Source organism: Lampetra fluviatilis, chromosome 2 (genome assembly GCF_964198595.1).
Source record: "Lampetra fluviatilis chromosome 2, kcLamFluv1.1, whole genome shotgun sequence".
NCBI classification, from domain to species: domain Eukaryota; kingdom Metazoa; phylum Chordata; class Hyperoartia; order Petromyzontiformes; family Petromyzontidae; genus Lampetra; species Lampetra fluviatilis.
Genome location: NC_136276.1, coordinates 6,490,043 through 6,505,760, shown reverse-complemented (window position 1 = coordinate 6,505,760; position 15,718 = coordinate 6,490,043). Strand labels below are relative to the sequence as shown.

Below are 15,718 nucleotides of genomic sequence, written 5' to 3'. Positions count from 1 at the left end.
CTGTGCCATTATAACTTTTTTCGACTGCATTTAAGGATGATGAATTTATAAATACCTTAAAAACATTGTAATAAACAGGCTTATGATGTTTATAAATGATCATTATCAGCCAAGAGCACTAGAAAGGAGGTAGAAATCTAAGGACACTGAAGGAGCTACGGCAAACACCAGCAGCCGCAAGGGTTTGCCGTGCAGTGACCCAGGTAATTGGGTCACATGGGATTATTCAAGCTGGTCACCTGACAGCACTCAGCCACTGATTTTAAAGACACAAACTGGCCTGACTGGTTAACATTTGAAGATTGGGTAATCCAGAATGAGTGCAAGCAACATTTTTTTGTTCTACTTGTTATACATATGTAATAAACGACTGGACCACGATGTCTGGCTCAGTGTCCTTTATTCGGTTCGTGCTGTACACCCACACGGCTGTCTTTACTCTGTAGCTTCTCCACGGTGCTGACTCCAATGTCGGCCCGATCCACAACAGCAGCCCCGCTGCTGTTTCTCTCACACAGCCCCCCTTGGCTGTACTCGCTGCAACTCCTTCCTGAACGCCGCCTCCTGGCAGCCTCGTGCTGTCTCTCTCTCTCTCCGCAGCTCCTCCTGGCAGCCACACCGCTGCCTCTAACCCGCAGCCCTTCTGGCTGTCTCCTCTGCAGCTGCACACCACTCCGCAGCTTCCTCTTGTCTTCGGGGTTGGCTCCCGATAGCCGTCGGTGCCCCCCCTCTTCTCACCCGCCCGCGTGGCCTCACTCTTTTCCGCTCACACCCCGACTGACTTCCCCTTCCGGTTTACCCGCTTAAGGACCCGAACCTTCCACCCACGTCACATGACTCCACCCCCCGTGACGTCACATCCGGAAGGTCGCTTACGCCCGCATTACACCACCCTCCCCCGTAGAAAAATCCCAGCCGACCTCGGCTGACCAATAGCAAATCGTAATGCGGCGAACCGAGCTTCCCCCCCTAAAGGACACTAAGCATACAATGTAACAGCAAGAACAACAACAACAACGCAATTAACATCAACGAACGTACAAAAAGCATGCAATAAATACAACTGTAAGAAAAAAATAACAAGACAGCAACAATCAACGAAACGTAAGCGATTTGGAACGTGTGCGGGTCGCCGGCCCGTCCCGGACGGTCGGCGGCCCACTCGCAGAACGGGAACGCGATGAAAGTCGAGGAATGACAGGGGGTAATCCCCCTGTCGCAGCTGGAAGTCCATCGCCGTCCCGTGTCCCTAAAGAGTTAGTCTTGGGCTTGTCCTGTGACCGTGCCCGCAGCTGGGTCGGAAGGGCCGCAGGGCTCGAAGGTCCCGCAGACCTGGCAGGCGTCCTCCGAGCAGGGCCCCTCGTCCCCCGCAATGTCACGGCCGGCCTGTTTCGGAGGATCTTTAGCCGACTTGACCGGTGCCGAGGCCTCCTGCTGCGGCGGAGCCGGGAAGCGGGCCCAGCAGTCTCTGGCGTAGTGGCCCCTACGCCCGCAGCGGAAACATTCGGCCTCGTTGCGCCGAAGCGCAGGCCTCGCCTCCTGACGGCCCCGTTCTGGTAGCGCCGCGCGCGGTCTCGGCCCGCCGCGTCCCGTCCATGGAGCGGAGGCGGCCGTCAGTTGTTGAGGGCCCCGGTCATCCGGAACATAGACAGCCTGCGCAGGGTTCCACCCCAGCGCATCCCCTTCTTTGACGGGCCCCCCCGTCCACGCCGTCACTTGTTTCCAGCGACGGAGGTTGAATTGCGCATCGAGACACTTAGCAGCCGTCCGGGAAGTTAGCTTCTCATGCCCACACACAGGCATGGGGATCCCTAGATCCCGAGACAGCTCCAACATTTTCCCTAATATGAGAGGCTCGAGCAGGTCCTGTGGCGTCTCAGGATAAGCTGCCATGGCCAGCTCCAGCACCGCACCCCTGAACGCCACGGGCGACTCCTCTGGTGCTCGTTGTCGTTGAGCGAATCGCCGATGCGCATCATCTGGTGGCTCATAAGCATCGGCCATTTCTTGAAAAACACCACATAAAGTTGCCTTCTTATCGGTCGTTATGGAACGGAAGAATCGGACAGATTCGTCGTCCAGGAGAGTCGGCAACACCTCCAAAGCCTCCGCATCGGTCCATCTTGCTGTGCGTACCGCCGCCAAGAAGCGGCAGGCGAACGCGCTCCAGTCTCCACCGACGGAAAATTCTTTAACCGTTGTAAGGTGGCGACTCCGACTCCTCTTCCCGCCGTCTTCCAATGGTGGTGGTTGTGATGGCAAATTCAAAATGGCGTCGGCCCGCGGCGTGGCCAAGATGGCGGTTTGGCGCCACGGAGCGCGCAAAATGGCGGCCTCTTGCCGCGTGGGCAATGGCGGCGGCAGGACAGGCAACGTGGCGGCCCGCGGAGCACCAATTGCATCATCCATCGTCCCTGGCGCGACGAGATGGCATAGATGCGCCAGGACGTCCTTAAGTGCCTCCAGTTGTACCGCCATCGCTTGCCATCGTTGATCCGCGTCTGATGATGTCGACGGACCCGCCACCGCGCCAACATCCTCCACTCCCGTTCCCGTGGTCGCCTCAGCCGGGCTCTCCTCCACCACCCCAACAGGATCCGAGGTTGGAGGGAGTTCGTCGTCGTCGGACAAAGAAGCCGATGCAGGCGCCGGATTAACTTTCTTCCTCACTTGTTTCGACATGCCGTTGCACTTCCGACACCAGTGTAATAAACGACTGGACCACGATGTCTGGCTCAGTGTCCTTTATTCGGTTCGTGCTGTACACCCACACGGCTGTCTTTACTCTGTAGCTTCTCCACGGTGCTGACTCCAATGTCGGCCCGATCCACAACAGCAGCCCCGCTGCTGTTTCTCTCACACAGCCCCCCTTGGCTGTATTCGCTGCAACTCCTTCCTGAACGCCGCCTCCTGGCAGCCTCGTGCTGTCTCTCTCTCTCTCCGCAGCTCCTCCTGGCAGCCACACCGCTGCCTCTAACCCGCAGCCCTTCTGGCTGTCTCCTCTGCAGCTGCACACCACTCCGCAGCTTCCTCTTGTCTTCGGGGTTGGCTCCCGATAGCCGTCGGTGCCCCCCCTCTTCTCACCCGCCCGCGTGGCCTCACTCTTTTCCGCTCACACCCCGACTGACTTCCCCTTCCGGTTTACCCGCTTAAGGACCCGAACCTTCCACCCACGTCACATGACTCCACCCCCCGTGACGTCACATCCGGAAGGTCGCTTACGCCCGCATTACACCACCCTCCCCCGTAGAAAAATCCCAGCCGACCTCGGCTGACCAATAGCAAATCGTAATGCGGCGAACCGAGCTTCCCCCCCTAAAGGACACTAAGCATACAATGTAACAGCAAGAACAACAACAACAACGCAATTAACATCAACGAACGTACAAAAAGCATGCAATAAATACAACTGTAAGAAAAAAATAACAAGACAGCAACAATCAACGAAACGTAAGCGATTTGGAACGTGTGCGGGTCGCCGGCCCGTCCCGGACGGTCGGCGGCCCACTCGCAGAACGGGAACGCGATGAAAGTCGAGGAATGACAGGGGGTAATCCCCCTGTCGCAGCTGGAAGTCCATCGCCGTCCCGTGTCCCTAAAGAGTTAGTCTTGGGCTTGTCCTGTGACCGTGCCCGCAGCTGGGTCGGAAGGGCCGCAGGGCTCGAAGGTCCCGCAGACCTGGCAGGCGTCCTCCGAGCAGGGCCCCTCGTCCCCCGCAATGTCACGGCCGGCCTGTTTCGGAGGATCTTTAGCCGACTTGACCGGTGCCGAGGCCTCCTGCTGCGGCGGAGCCGGGAAGCGGGCCCAGCAGTCTCTGGCGTAGTGGCCCCTACGCCCGCAGCGGAAACATTCGGCCTCGTTGCGCCGAAGCGCAGGCCTCGCCTCCTGACGGCCCCGTTCTGGTAGCGCCGCGCGCGGTCTCGGCCCGCCGCGTCCCGTCCATGGAGCGGAGGCGGCCGTCAGTTGTTGAGGGCCCCGGTCATCCGGAACATAGACAGCCTGCGCAGGGTTCCACCCCAGCGCATCCCCTTCTTTGACGGGCCCCCCCGTCCACGCCGTCACTTGTTTCCAGCGACGGAGGTTGAATTGCGCATCGAGACACTTAGCAGCCGTCCGGGAAGTTAGCTTCTCATGCCCACACACAGGCATGGGGATCCCTAGATCCCGAGACAGCTCCAACATTTTCCCTAATATGAGAGGCTCGAGCAGGTCCTGTGGCGTCTCAGGATAAGCTGCCATGGCCAGCTCCAGCACCGCACCCCTGAACGCCACGGGCGACTCCTCTGGTGCTCGTTGTCGTTGAGCGAATCGCCGATGCGCATCATCTGGTGGCTCATAAGCATCGGCCATTTCTTGAAAAACACCACATAAAGTTGCCTTCTTATCGGTCGTTATGGAACGGAAGAATCGGACAGATTCGTCGTCCAGGAGAGTCGGCAACACCTCCAAAGCCTCCGCATCGGTCCATCTTGCTGTGCGTACCGCCGCCAAGAAGCGGCAGGCGAACGCGCTCCAGTCCCCACCGACGGAAAATTCTTTAACCGTTGTAAGGTGGCGACTCCGACTCCTCTTCCCGCCGTCTTCCAATGGTGGTGGTTGTGATGGCAAATTCAAAATGGCGTCGGCCCGCGGCGTGGCCAAGATGGCGGTTTGGCGCCACGGAGCGCGCAAAATGGCGGCCTCTTGCCGCGTGGGCAATGGCGGCGGCAGGACAGGCAACGTGGCGGCCCGCGGAGCACCAATTGCATCATCCATCGTCCCTGGCGCGACGAGATGGCATAGATGCGCCAGGACGTCCTTAAGTGCCTCCAGTTGTACCGCCATCGCTTGCCATCGTTGATCCGCGTCTGATGATGTCGACGGACCCGCCACCGCGCCAACATCCTCCACTCCCGTTCCCGTGGTCGCCTCAGCCGGGCTCTCCTCCACCACCCCAACAGGATCCGAGGTTGGAGGGAGTTCGTCGTCGTCGGACAAAGAAGCCGATGCAGGCGCCGGATTAACTTTCTTCCTCACTTGTTTCGACATGCCGTTGCACTTCCGACACCAGTGTAATAAACGACTGGACCACGATGTCTGGCTCAGTGTCCTTTATTCGGTTCGTGCTGTACACCCACACGGCTGTCTTTACTCTGTAGCTTCTCCACGGTGCTGACTCCAATGTCGGCCCGATCCACAACAGCAGCCCCGCTGCTGTTTCTCTCACACAGCCCCCCTTGGCTGTATTCGCTGCAACTCCTTCCTGAACGCCGCCTCCTGGCAGCCTCGTGCTGTCTCTCTCTCTCTCCGCAGCTCCTCCTGGCAGCCACACCGCTGCCTCTAACCCGCAGCCCTTCTGGCTGTCTCCTCTGCAGCTGCACACCACTCCGCAGCTTCCTCTTGTCTTCGGGGTTGGCTCCCGATAGCCGTCGGTGCCCCCCCTCTTCTCACCCGCCCGCGTGGCCTCACTCTTTTCCGCTCACACCCCGACTGACTTCCCCTTCCGGTTTACCCGCTTAAGGACCCGAACCTTCCACCCACGTCACATGACTCCACCCCCCGTGACGTCACATCCGGAAGGTCGCTTACGCCCGCATTACACATACATTGGAATTTAAAAAATCACAAAGGCATGTTAACATGAACGTGAGATTGCTTTGCAGTCATCATCATCACTATAGTCAATCCATTACCGGATAAACTCTGCCCCACAGTGTCAGCATTCCACACAGTCCTGCAATGCCACCACAAACCCCACTCCTCCACACAAGCTGATCTGATCACAGTTGTCACCCTCTTGGGTGAGTCCTATCCATAGGCTGTCATTCCATTGCTAGCCTCATCCATCGGCTATAATTCCTTCTCGTAATGTGCTCTGCCCAAATTTTACAAACGTTCCTGAACAAGTGTCTCTCATTGTCAATTGTTCCCTGATGCATGAGCCCCTCCTTCTATACCTCAGTGTAGTTTGTAAGCATCAATCCACCGATTCAAACTTCTTCGTGCAACTTTAAGCCTTCGTTCCATTATGGGACTGGGATGAAAACGATGGAATAAAGGAAGGAGCGAGATCGGGTGGGAAAAAATTAACCCGTAAAAACAAAGTTTTTCACTATAAATCCTTTATATGCGTGGCATGGGTTTTATTTTATTATTCATTTCTGTTTTTCTTGAGTAAGAGTTTCATTTTTATCACATTGGTATTTTAAATTAAATATGAAAAAAAAAATTCCTAAAAAGTGGAAAATTTTGGAAATATTTTTTTCAGGAAAATAAATTGTCACGCACAACGAGTCTGTGTGCAAAATGTCAGCTCGATTGGATCACGGGAAGTGGGTTAAAAAACGACCGAAAGATTTGCACGGTCGTAAGCGCGCAAGCAAGCAAGCAAGTGAACTTAATATAAAGGATTTTAAAATAGGCACACGTTTATTGTTGTTTGCTTTCGATTGGTTTACATTACATTCCATGACAGGAGGACCTTGCTGTGTTTTCAGTTTCTTACAAAGAGCAAAACAATAAATTACAGTACGTGTTCAATGGGCCACAACCCAGCCCACATTGGTCTTTGAAACGGGCGGCTAGAGTCCTCTCGTCCTCTGGCTTGAAATGACTGCTACCTATGGGTCAGATGATTGCCTGCCACCATTAAGCAATTGGTAATTAAATATAATAATTTTTTTTTTCCTAAAATGTTGAAAATTTTGGAAAAAAATTTTCACGAAAATAAATTGTCACGCACAACGAGTCTGTGTGCAAAATGTCAGCTCGATTGGACCACGAGAAGTGGGTTAAAAAACGACCGAAAGATTTGCACGGTCATAAGCGCGCAAGCAAGCAAGCAAGTGAACTTAATATAAAGGATTTAAAAAACTGAATCCGATGAACGAAAGTGGCACGCCGATCTGCCCCGTAGGAGGACGTTTTTCAACCGGGTGCGTAAAACGGGACGCCATTTCCCTACCGTCATTGTCGAAGATGATCCTCTGGCAGTCGTCGGTGTTGGTGGTGAAGGGACACTGGTAGACCCCGCCGGTACGGTTGGCGTGCTGATTGGGAAGGGCCTTTGCTCTCGGAGCTCCCACCAGTAACCTGTATACAAAAACAAAAAACAAAAACGGTTTCATAAGTGAGGAACAGGTAGGAATAATTTATATTAACGTAGTAGGTATGACAATCTGTAGCGATACGTTATAGCAAACGCGCTTTTGTGTGCCTTTAAATTAACTCCTTTCTATTGGAAGGCCACGATGTTGGTTACAGTATTTATTCATGTAAATTAAGGCATAAAGATCACCTCGTCATTTCAGAAATGCTTGTTGAAACAGTCTAGTATCTTAATCTTTGTCGCAGACGACTAGGGATGTTGATTAACAATCAGGTAATGTTAACGATGATGCAGGTATATTATTGCAGAAGCGATTCTGTATTTAATTTATTTCTCAGTAAATGATGACATCCACTCATGGTATGGGTACTTAATCATTTGAATGCCGTTTGCATTCAAGAAAGATTTGCTGGGTCACCAGTCACATCCCGGCTCGCTAACCATGCACAAGGTTCCATCAAAGCAACATTTCAATATTTTTAAGCTGCTACGAATTGTCATTTCCACATCATACCACAGTGTAATTAGAATCAATGAAACATTACTGGTCGCATTGTTTTGCCAATAAAACCTCCACCAAATGTATGTTCATTACATCCCTATCCTGTCATCGCTCAGTTAGAGGGATACATGTTCAATGGTAGGAGATACAAGAATAAAACAAATTCTGGCACACAAATATAAATGCATGAATTGGCGTTGACTAAACAAGCACAATTGCTCGTTTTACATCTTCCAATACAGTACCCACATGCAAGCATCAGTACACCCACAGATCAGCCACGCAATTACATTTACAAGGCGAGCATGTAGTCAGTATTGAGCAACACTGTACTGTATTGACAAGGACATTTATTTATTGAGGTAGCAGTGAATCAAATTACCCCAGAGTGCTGGACCAGGTCTGTGAGGATCAGACATCAACAAAGGTGAATCGTTCTCTTGTCCAGTGCGATTTCTGGCATGCTGAAAACACTGCTAATTGTAACACTGATTGATCTATAGTTAAGTTTGCCAATGTTAATATTACTGTTATGCTTAACGCATACTGCTGGTACAGTACTTTGCTGTAGAGGTAGCATAATCATTTTCCCAGGTACCGTTGTTCCATTCTATCAAATAATAATAATAATGCTGCAGTCATTGGAGAATCACACTCTAAATTATAACTTTTGGTTCATGCTGGAAATTCTCTGCGATGCATTGACATGTATTTTACTGGACAGTGGCTTACAGTGTAAGCCAGACAGCCATGATTAAACTGAAACGCAATGTTTCAATGTTGCAAAATATGGCCGTCATTGATATTTCGATGCTTTTTCATAAGGGTAATTTCCACAATGTTTCTATTCAAGCAATTTTTTTTAAAAATATAGAACGTTGCAATTTTTGAGTCAAAACTCGTTTCTAGAACAAACGGACTTTAGTCGGTGAGCAACAGTGAAAGGGCAAAACAAAAACGTTTCAGGAATATAAAAAAAAATAGTTTTAACGTACATCTGAAAACATCGCTATGAAAAGGTCAATATTCCAGTGCAGCAAAGGGCACGTGCAGCACAAAGGGCCGGCCCGTGCTGTGGCTGCATAAAGTGAGTGAGAGTACTCAGCCTTTTTGAGGCAGTCCGTAACTTTGAAAGCAGCATTGGTCGTCTGCCACCGTCCGTCTTGTGAAGCCCGCACGCCTCACGGGACATATGGTGCTCTACAATCCACTTCTGTTGGCTTCCTTTGTATATAGTGGTATCATTGACCACTACATATTCTGCAGCTACGGTTATATTAATAGCCATGGCTCTGTATGACACTTTACGTTATTGTTTCGGTCATATATATGGAGAGAGAGAATGAAAACCATTTTTGTATTGCAAATTCAAAACTTTTTGTATGCTTTTAAATAGTCATTTTAAACTATCTTGCTTCTTTCTGCAATTATCTTTGTCATATCTTTGGCTATGTTGAACTGCAACATACATCGCACCAGCCTATGATCAATTCCTGTGCAGAATTTGCTGAGGACAAAGACGTCTTTGACAATATGAAATGTGTCTGTTCTAATTAAGTCAATTTCATTTCTCAATTCTCAATGTCAGCTCGTCAATGTCCAATGTCATGAATAAAACAAGTTTGAATAAAGCAAGCAAGAGCAATCCTTTTGTATTATTGATCTTAATAATGGTGAGAAGTAATGTAACCAATACAAAAGAACGTTTTCAATGAGTGGCATGCGAATCAGAATAGAAAATCGAACAAAAGCTGAAATGTGTGCAGAGCGCTCCATGCTTGGAATTATATTGAGATGCAGAGAGATCACATGTGGATCAGTGAACAAATATAAGTAAAACATTTTACTGATACCAAAGAAGAACAAAATGGAACAAAATAAAAATAAAATAAAAAAAAAGTATGAAGAGGTTACCACTTGGAATTACACTGAGAAACAGCAATCAGAACACATCGATCAAAAGCACAAACGCAAACTACAGACATCGTTGACGTGAAGTAGATGGGCTTCAGCAGGCCACATTGTGAGAAGGGGTGATGGGCAGTGGTCGAAACCAACGATGCAGTAGCAGCCAAAGTAGAGAACACATCTGAGGGGATGATCACTGAAGAGATGAAGTGATGAGATCAGCTCATGTCCAGTAGTTAGATGGCGTGTTGCATGCCCGACTGTTTAAATTTGACGAAAAGTTGAAGAGGCCTTCATCCAGCAGTCGGTAGATCGTGGATGATGATCGATGTTAAAATTACAATGAAACTAAATCCTGCTTGTGTGAATATTCGACATGGCGAGTGCTAAGTTGTTGAATTACATCTTCGATTGAAAACCCTCCTCAAGACGGGATCACATTGTTTTAATGAGAAAGCCTACACTATAAAGCACCATAAATCTTCGGAAACACAAGAGCATAGTGATTTCAAGGCTGGACCATTAACAGGCCGGTCTAGCAGTTAGAGACCATTGGTATAGACAAAGATTCTCAGTTTAGTGGCTGACGATGTGAAAGGACTGCATTCATCCTCAGTATATTTATAGCTTCAACAAAGCATTCCCCTTTAAAATATTCCAAACAACACTCCTCGTGTATAGCAAGCTCAGCATCAATATCCATTTATTTAAAACCCACTACTTGTTACTTAAAAAAAAAATAAGTTTGAAGCGTTTTATGAGTAAATATGGTCGTGTGTTCATTTCTGCCTGGCTACGATGCAGCGTTTCTCATGAAGATTATGCAAATGAAACTAATCAGGTATAATGCATGCATTGTATGTTTGAGGGACAATACCTGTACATTCCTTGGTCGTCCATCATGTGGCCAATGCATTTTGATAATTATCATACAGCACTAATGCAACACACATCTGTTCGAGTGATGCCATTCTCCCCATTATATTTACAGGGCTATAGTATGCCATGCGTCTAAAAATGTTACATTTATTTTAATCACATTGCAACATACACACTGAGCTGTGTTTACATTTAACATGAGCAGAAGAAAAACATTGTCAAGAGACTGCAAGCTTAACAAAATTCACTCAGAAACTTAATTTTCGGGCAGGAATAACGTCTTTAGATCACCAAGTGCGTCCGATCTGCCACGTGACCCAGCCCACATTAGCTGCGACGTCAGGACGCGACCGTGGGGTCAGCAAAAAGGTCATCTCGCTGGAAACGGCCTTTCATGCTCCTGTGTTAGTGGGCTTTTTGTAACGATTTCGCACGCCCACATTGCTCAAAACTTCACTGGAAACATAGCTACCCCCCCCCCCAGCGGAAACATATTGAGTTCTCTAGGAGGGAAAGTATGATTACTTCATTGACCCTTTTAGTCTTTTGATTATTTTCTGACTTTCACAGGCAAAATGTTGTTTGATGGTTAAATCAATCCAGGTAAAAACATAGTTAATTAGTCATCTTTTCAGCGTTTTTAACGCTGCCTAGATGATATTGTGATATTGGCTGCCATCAGCCATGAGTTCATGGCTTCACTGAATTTCGTAGAAAATACAGATTTCTAAATGTTCTTGTCTTTTAAGGCTATATAGTATGAAGTTAACTCGAACCCAAATGCCAGCCACATGCTAGCACTGATGATGTATGCCAAAGATAGGAATTCATTACGTTTATACAGTCAGTTACTGTAACTGATACCAAATATTAACTCCTAGCTATGGGGGAAGTGGAAGGCTGGTGGTCATGTTAGTGCCAATAAGTATTTAATTAGTAACGATAATGTGCGGAATAAAACACAATACAATTATATAAAAACTGAATGCACACACACACATATATATAAAAATACATTTGGCAAGAATTTTCCCTCTGTGGATTCTTCAGATATGTGTACCTCACCTTTAGTAAAATGTTGAAACGATTGGACTGACATGTAAAAGGGCGCGCACGGAATTCCTCAGTTCTGTGCTACTTCAAACAATGAACAACACGCGCCCTGTGTGCAACATCCTTCCATGAGCTCCCACTCTCGTCTTCAAAGTGTTATGCAATTTTTACAACCGTTTCGAGCATTCCATTTCGTAAAATGCAGCAGTCTGGCTCAAAACAACACGGTAAATAAGAACAATCGTAGGTGCTATATAAATAATGAACAAAACTGTATTCAAACAAACGGACACCGATCGAGGATTAAAAAAAAAATCTCAAGCGTGGACTGAATTTCATTGGAAGGTCGTCACGCCTGCGGTTATTAATCAAAACAAAGGTGTTGCTCTTACACATCACAATTATTTGTCTTGTTTCGCATTGTGATAGCCCCAATCTCAAAAAGCTTCATTACAAGTTCACACCAAATGCATTTAACCTTCTCAAGAAAGTACAGTTAATTATTGGCAGTGCTCTGTGTGGTTTTAATATGCAAAGAAAACATTGCAATTACTGGAAGTGGTAAATGCCTCTGAAGTGTGTATTTATTAACATGATAGTACATTATTATATTATTTGGGTATTTCGGTACACTCACGGAGATAGGTTCAAAGAAAATAACAAAAAATATCTACGTGACTTTACCGAAAGATCCAAAGAATATGAATTCCTGCAGTCACGAAAGCTTAAAGTCAAGTACATGATTACTTATTATATAGGAAAAAATTCGGAAAATTATTGATTAACTTTGTCCCCTCACGAAATCATATTTACTGATAACTACCAACCGCGGTGCAGGTAATTCGAGTTTTACTTGAGATACACGTGCTGCATATCACGATAGAAAATGGTATTCGTGTTTAAATCGCATGAAACTAACAGTTGTATGCGCAGGACCGACCCTGGGAGACCTCCTGTTCACAGGGCGTGCTGCCCTGCTCCTATATTTACCTAACCTTACAGGCTGGCAAGTCCTTACCACAAGTGCCTGTGAATATGATATGACCCTGATACTCATGTGCGATATGTTTTTCTCACAAATTTAGTCACTTCATCAAATATACCAGTGCCCTTACACAGCTGCATATAAGAAATACAGCGACTCCTCTACTTACGAGCATTCGACTTACAAACTTTCAGAGATACGATCAAACTTGTCCGTATGTCCAGTCGCCTGTTCGGAAGTTCAACCGCCGCGCAATAGATGGCGGTGGTGGAATCTACATCTGCAGAACATGAATAATCAGTAGCATCTACATCTACAGGTGATTATACAACTTTTAAAGCCATTCCCCGTGTTTAGTGTACATGCAGTACAACATGTTTATAATCGACAGGAGTAAAGTTGGACTTACGAACAAATCGACTTCCGAACAGACCTCTGGAACCTAACTCGTTCGTAAGTAGAGAATTCCCTGTACAGTGAAATAATAATTACTATTATTTGTTCCCTGAGGGTTTAAATGCAATTAACATGTATTGAAGAGTGTTGTTGGAATATGGAGATAGTTGTTCAAATTGTCGCAAGATTTACAAAAAGATGGAATGGTTGCATTGATAGAAAAATGCATATTCTTCACATATGCATCTGGTCAATCAGGTACAGCAAATGTGAATGCTGTTTGCTTTATGATCGTCCAATAACATTTTGGCATACAACTCGGCACACACTTATTTGGTAATTCCACTGTTTCGTTGATGACTGACTAAACTGTTTCCACACTTATCACAAAGACCGCTGATATGTAATGGATTCCTACCTGTGGTCGAAAATCCACCTATCGATGTGATCATTTTTGGCAGGAGGTGAATCATCAACTGATTACCATTTACGGCGTCATCACCACAGATGGTCACATTCTAATTGCAGCCATTCCATACATTTGCAATATTGCCACAGTTCATAGCCATGACCATATTTCATCTCGATACACTTCACTTGTCTCTACATCCTAAAAGGAAAAAACATAACAACAGCTCGCAGCTCTTTCAATGTGCAGTTGTGCCACCATCTTTGATCACATGATTCGTCTAACAGCAAAATTGGTATAACTTATATGCCATTTATAACATATTTCTTACCAAAATCGTACTGACCTAGGTTAGAGGATTATTAAAAGTCTCTTTATAAATTCAAACCCCCTTGACATTTACATATTCCTTTTTGAAAGAGACGATGACATTTATGTAAAATGTTCAAATATATATATAATGTAACAGTCACCGCACACAACCTTTAAAAAGAAGTAAAGTCAACAGTCAAACTTTGCACACCAAACCCACAACCCACCTGGCCCTAAGAGCCTGGACTGCTTATATATGCACAATGGGGAGAATGAGTGCAAATTGTAAAAAGCCCACCAATGAGTTCGGGATTAAAAGCATAAGAATTGCCTGTAAGCATACATGGCACAGAAAACATTTCTATGGGACTCAAGCCACAGCCAATGTAAAGTTACTTGGTATATGCAGCCCCATTGGCGGGATGAATGTGTTACGCTTGCTTTCCTCTTTCCAAATAAGAAGCTATTCTCAGTGTGTTGGAATACCACTGCACTGTCCAAATATAGCACTCCTTCACTAAATTAGAGCATATGCATAACTCTTGCCTAGCATCGCATGCACATTACTAGCCAGCAGTGCCTAAACCTTTTGGTGGTATTCCATATTGGTGGTTTATTCCATTTCGAGATGAGGGCCTTGCATTGCCTTGTGGGTCCCGGAAGTTATTTGACTATGTTTCACGACGATGCTGGTCAGTGCAGGGTTGGTGAAAGCATAGAAGTTCAGTGCAATGGATTTTGCTGCCACTGCCCTTTTCTGCCCAAAGCATGACCCCGCAGCCCATAACACTGGCTATGGATGGGGGTCACCATTCCAAGCAGTGCCCAGGCTCAGCCCTGCTTACATTCCAATATCTCATGGGCATATTTCAGGTGATTTCGTCATAGACGATTACTCATACAACGTGCATTAAAAAAAAATTCACTTAAACATAAATGACACCACATCAGAGTGAATGTGTTGCACTACATAATTTAACTACCGTAAATAAATTGATGCAATCAAACACATTAAGCTACAAATAAGACATTAAATATTTACATGACATATTCCGATACAGTATTCGTTATTATTTACCACACGTACAAAATGGTAGCTTATAAGGAAAATTAAATATTCCACCCTCGCTGCCAGAGTACTGTTTAATTAATGTTGGTACACATCCCAAACCTGTGAACTGTAAGTCTTTAACCAAATAAGTAATTTCTTGCTCAAATGAAACATGCGTTTCGAACATTTGCCTACTGTAAATGTCCACACTATAAGCCACTTCCTTGAGCTATTCTTTGTGGCCAGTTCGCTTCTGAAAAAAGAGCTAAAACATGCATCAGTGGGCCTTTCCTGATAAATAAAAAAAATAGTTTCTACTTTAGTTTATCTAGGCAGTGCTCGCCTCCTGTTTACATCCCTGAACCAGTGATGGAAATATCCACATTCCTATAGTAGAGGCAAGTGATTCCATAGGGCGACCACTGTTGACTTTCCATTAAGGGGTACTTATTGTATTGACCCCAAGAGAATGATGGACTGAGTCAACACCCAACCGGGATTTGAACTCGCATCCTTCCGATTGCAAGCTGCTCACTCTACTGCTGAGCCATCTGCTCAGATCTTTAAGAAAGTCTTTAACCATGATCAGACGAACACTATTGTTAAGATGTGGAATTGGTATAGCACCTTATGTTTCATAAAAAAACATGTATCTCTATCAATGGAACTAGCATAAATAAAATGTCAATCTCTGTTGTGCCCAATATCTAACAAAAAAACTTCCACATATACTTTCAATTGTAAAAAAAAGTCAGTGGCTGTTAAGGATATCAACGTACAAAAAGAATAAGCAAAACATGCAATCGTGACACTTTTATCCTGCAACAGCATTTCCCAGCAAAGTGTCTTTTTTCTGACAGCTCACTCTTAAAAGACTGATGTGCACTGCCGTCTGCTCGATTCGATCACACTGCTGATGAGTTTTCTTTTCGGCCTTGTGCAGAAAATGATTGAGTCATTTCATTTACGGCTAAGTGGATCTGTCAATACCAGTCAAGACTTCAACGAGCCCAATCCACAATCTGGACAAGTGAAGCGTCGCAAATGCTTGAAACGTCTACGTAGTTTTTCGAGTGAATTTTTATGAGCCTGTATTTATAAACTTGTTTTCACAGCTATATTTTGCAAATGCACTC

At 46.3% G+C, this 15,718-nt stretch overlaps 1 protein-coding gene across 6 annotated transcripts in view; it reads right to left on the bottom strand.

Moving 5' to 3' along the window:
- LOC144940734 (integrin alpha-6-like) overlaps positions 1–15,718 on the bottom strand; it is a 41,436-nt gene that overhangs the window by 21,468 nt on the left and 4,250 nt on the right. For all 6 annotated transcript variants that reach the window (XM_078867117.1, XM_078867145.1, XM_078867153.1 and 3 more), the window contains exon 2: positions 6,944–7,071. In XM_078867117.1, coding sequence (XP_078723243.1) covers positions 6,944–7,071 — 128 coding nt within the window. The remainder of the gene's footprint in view (positions 1–6,943; positions 7,072–15,718) is intronic.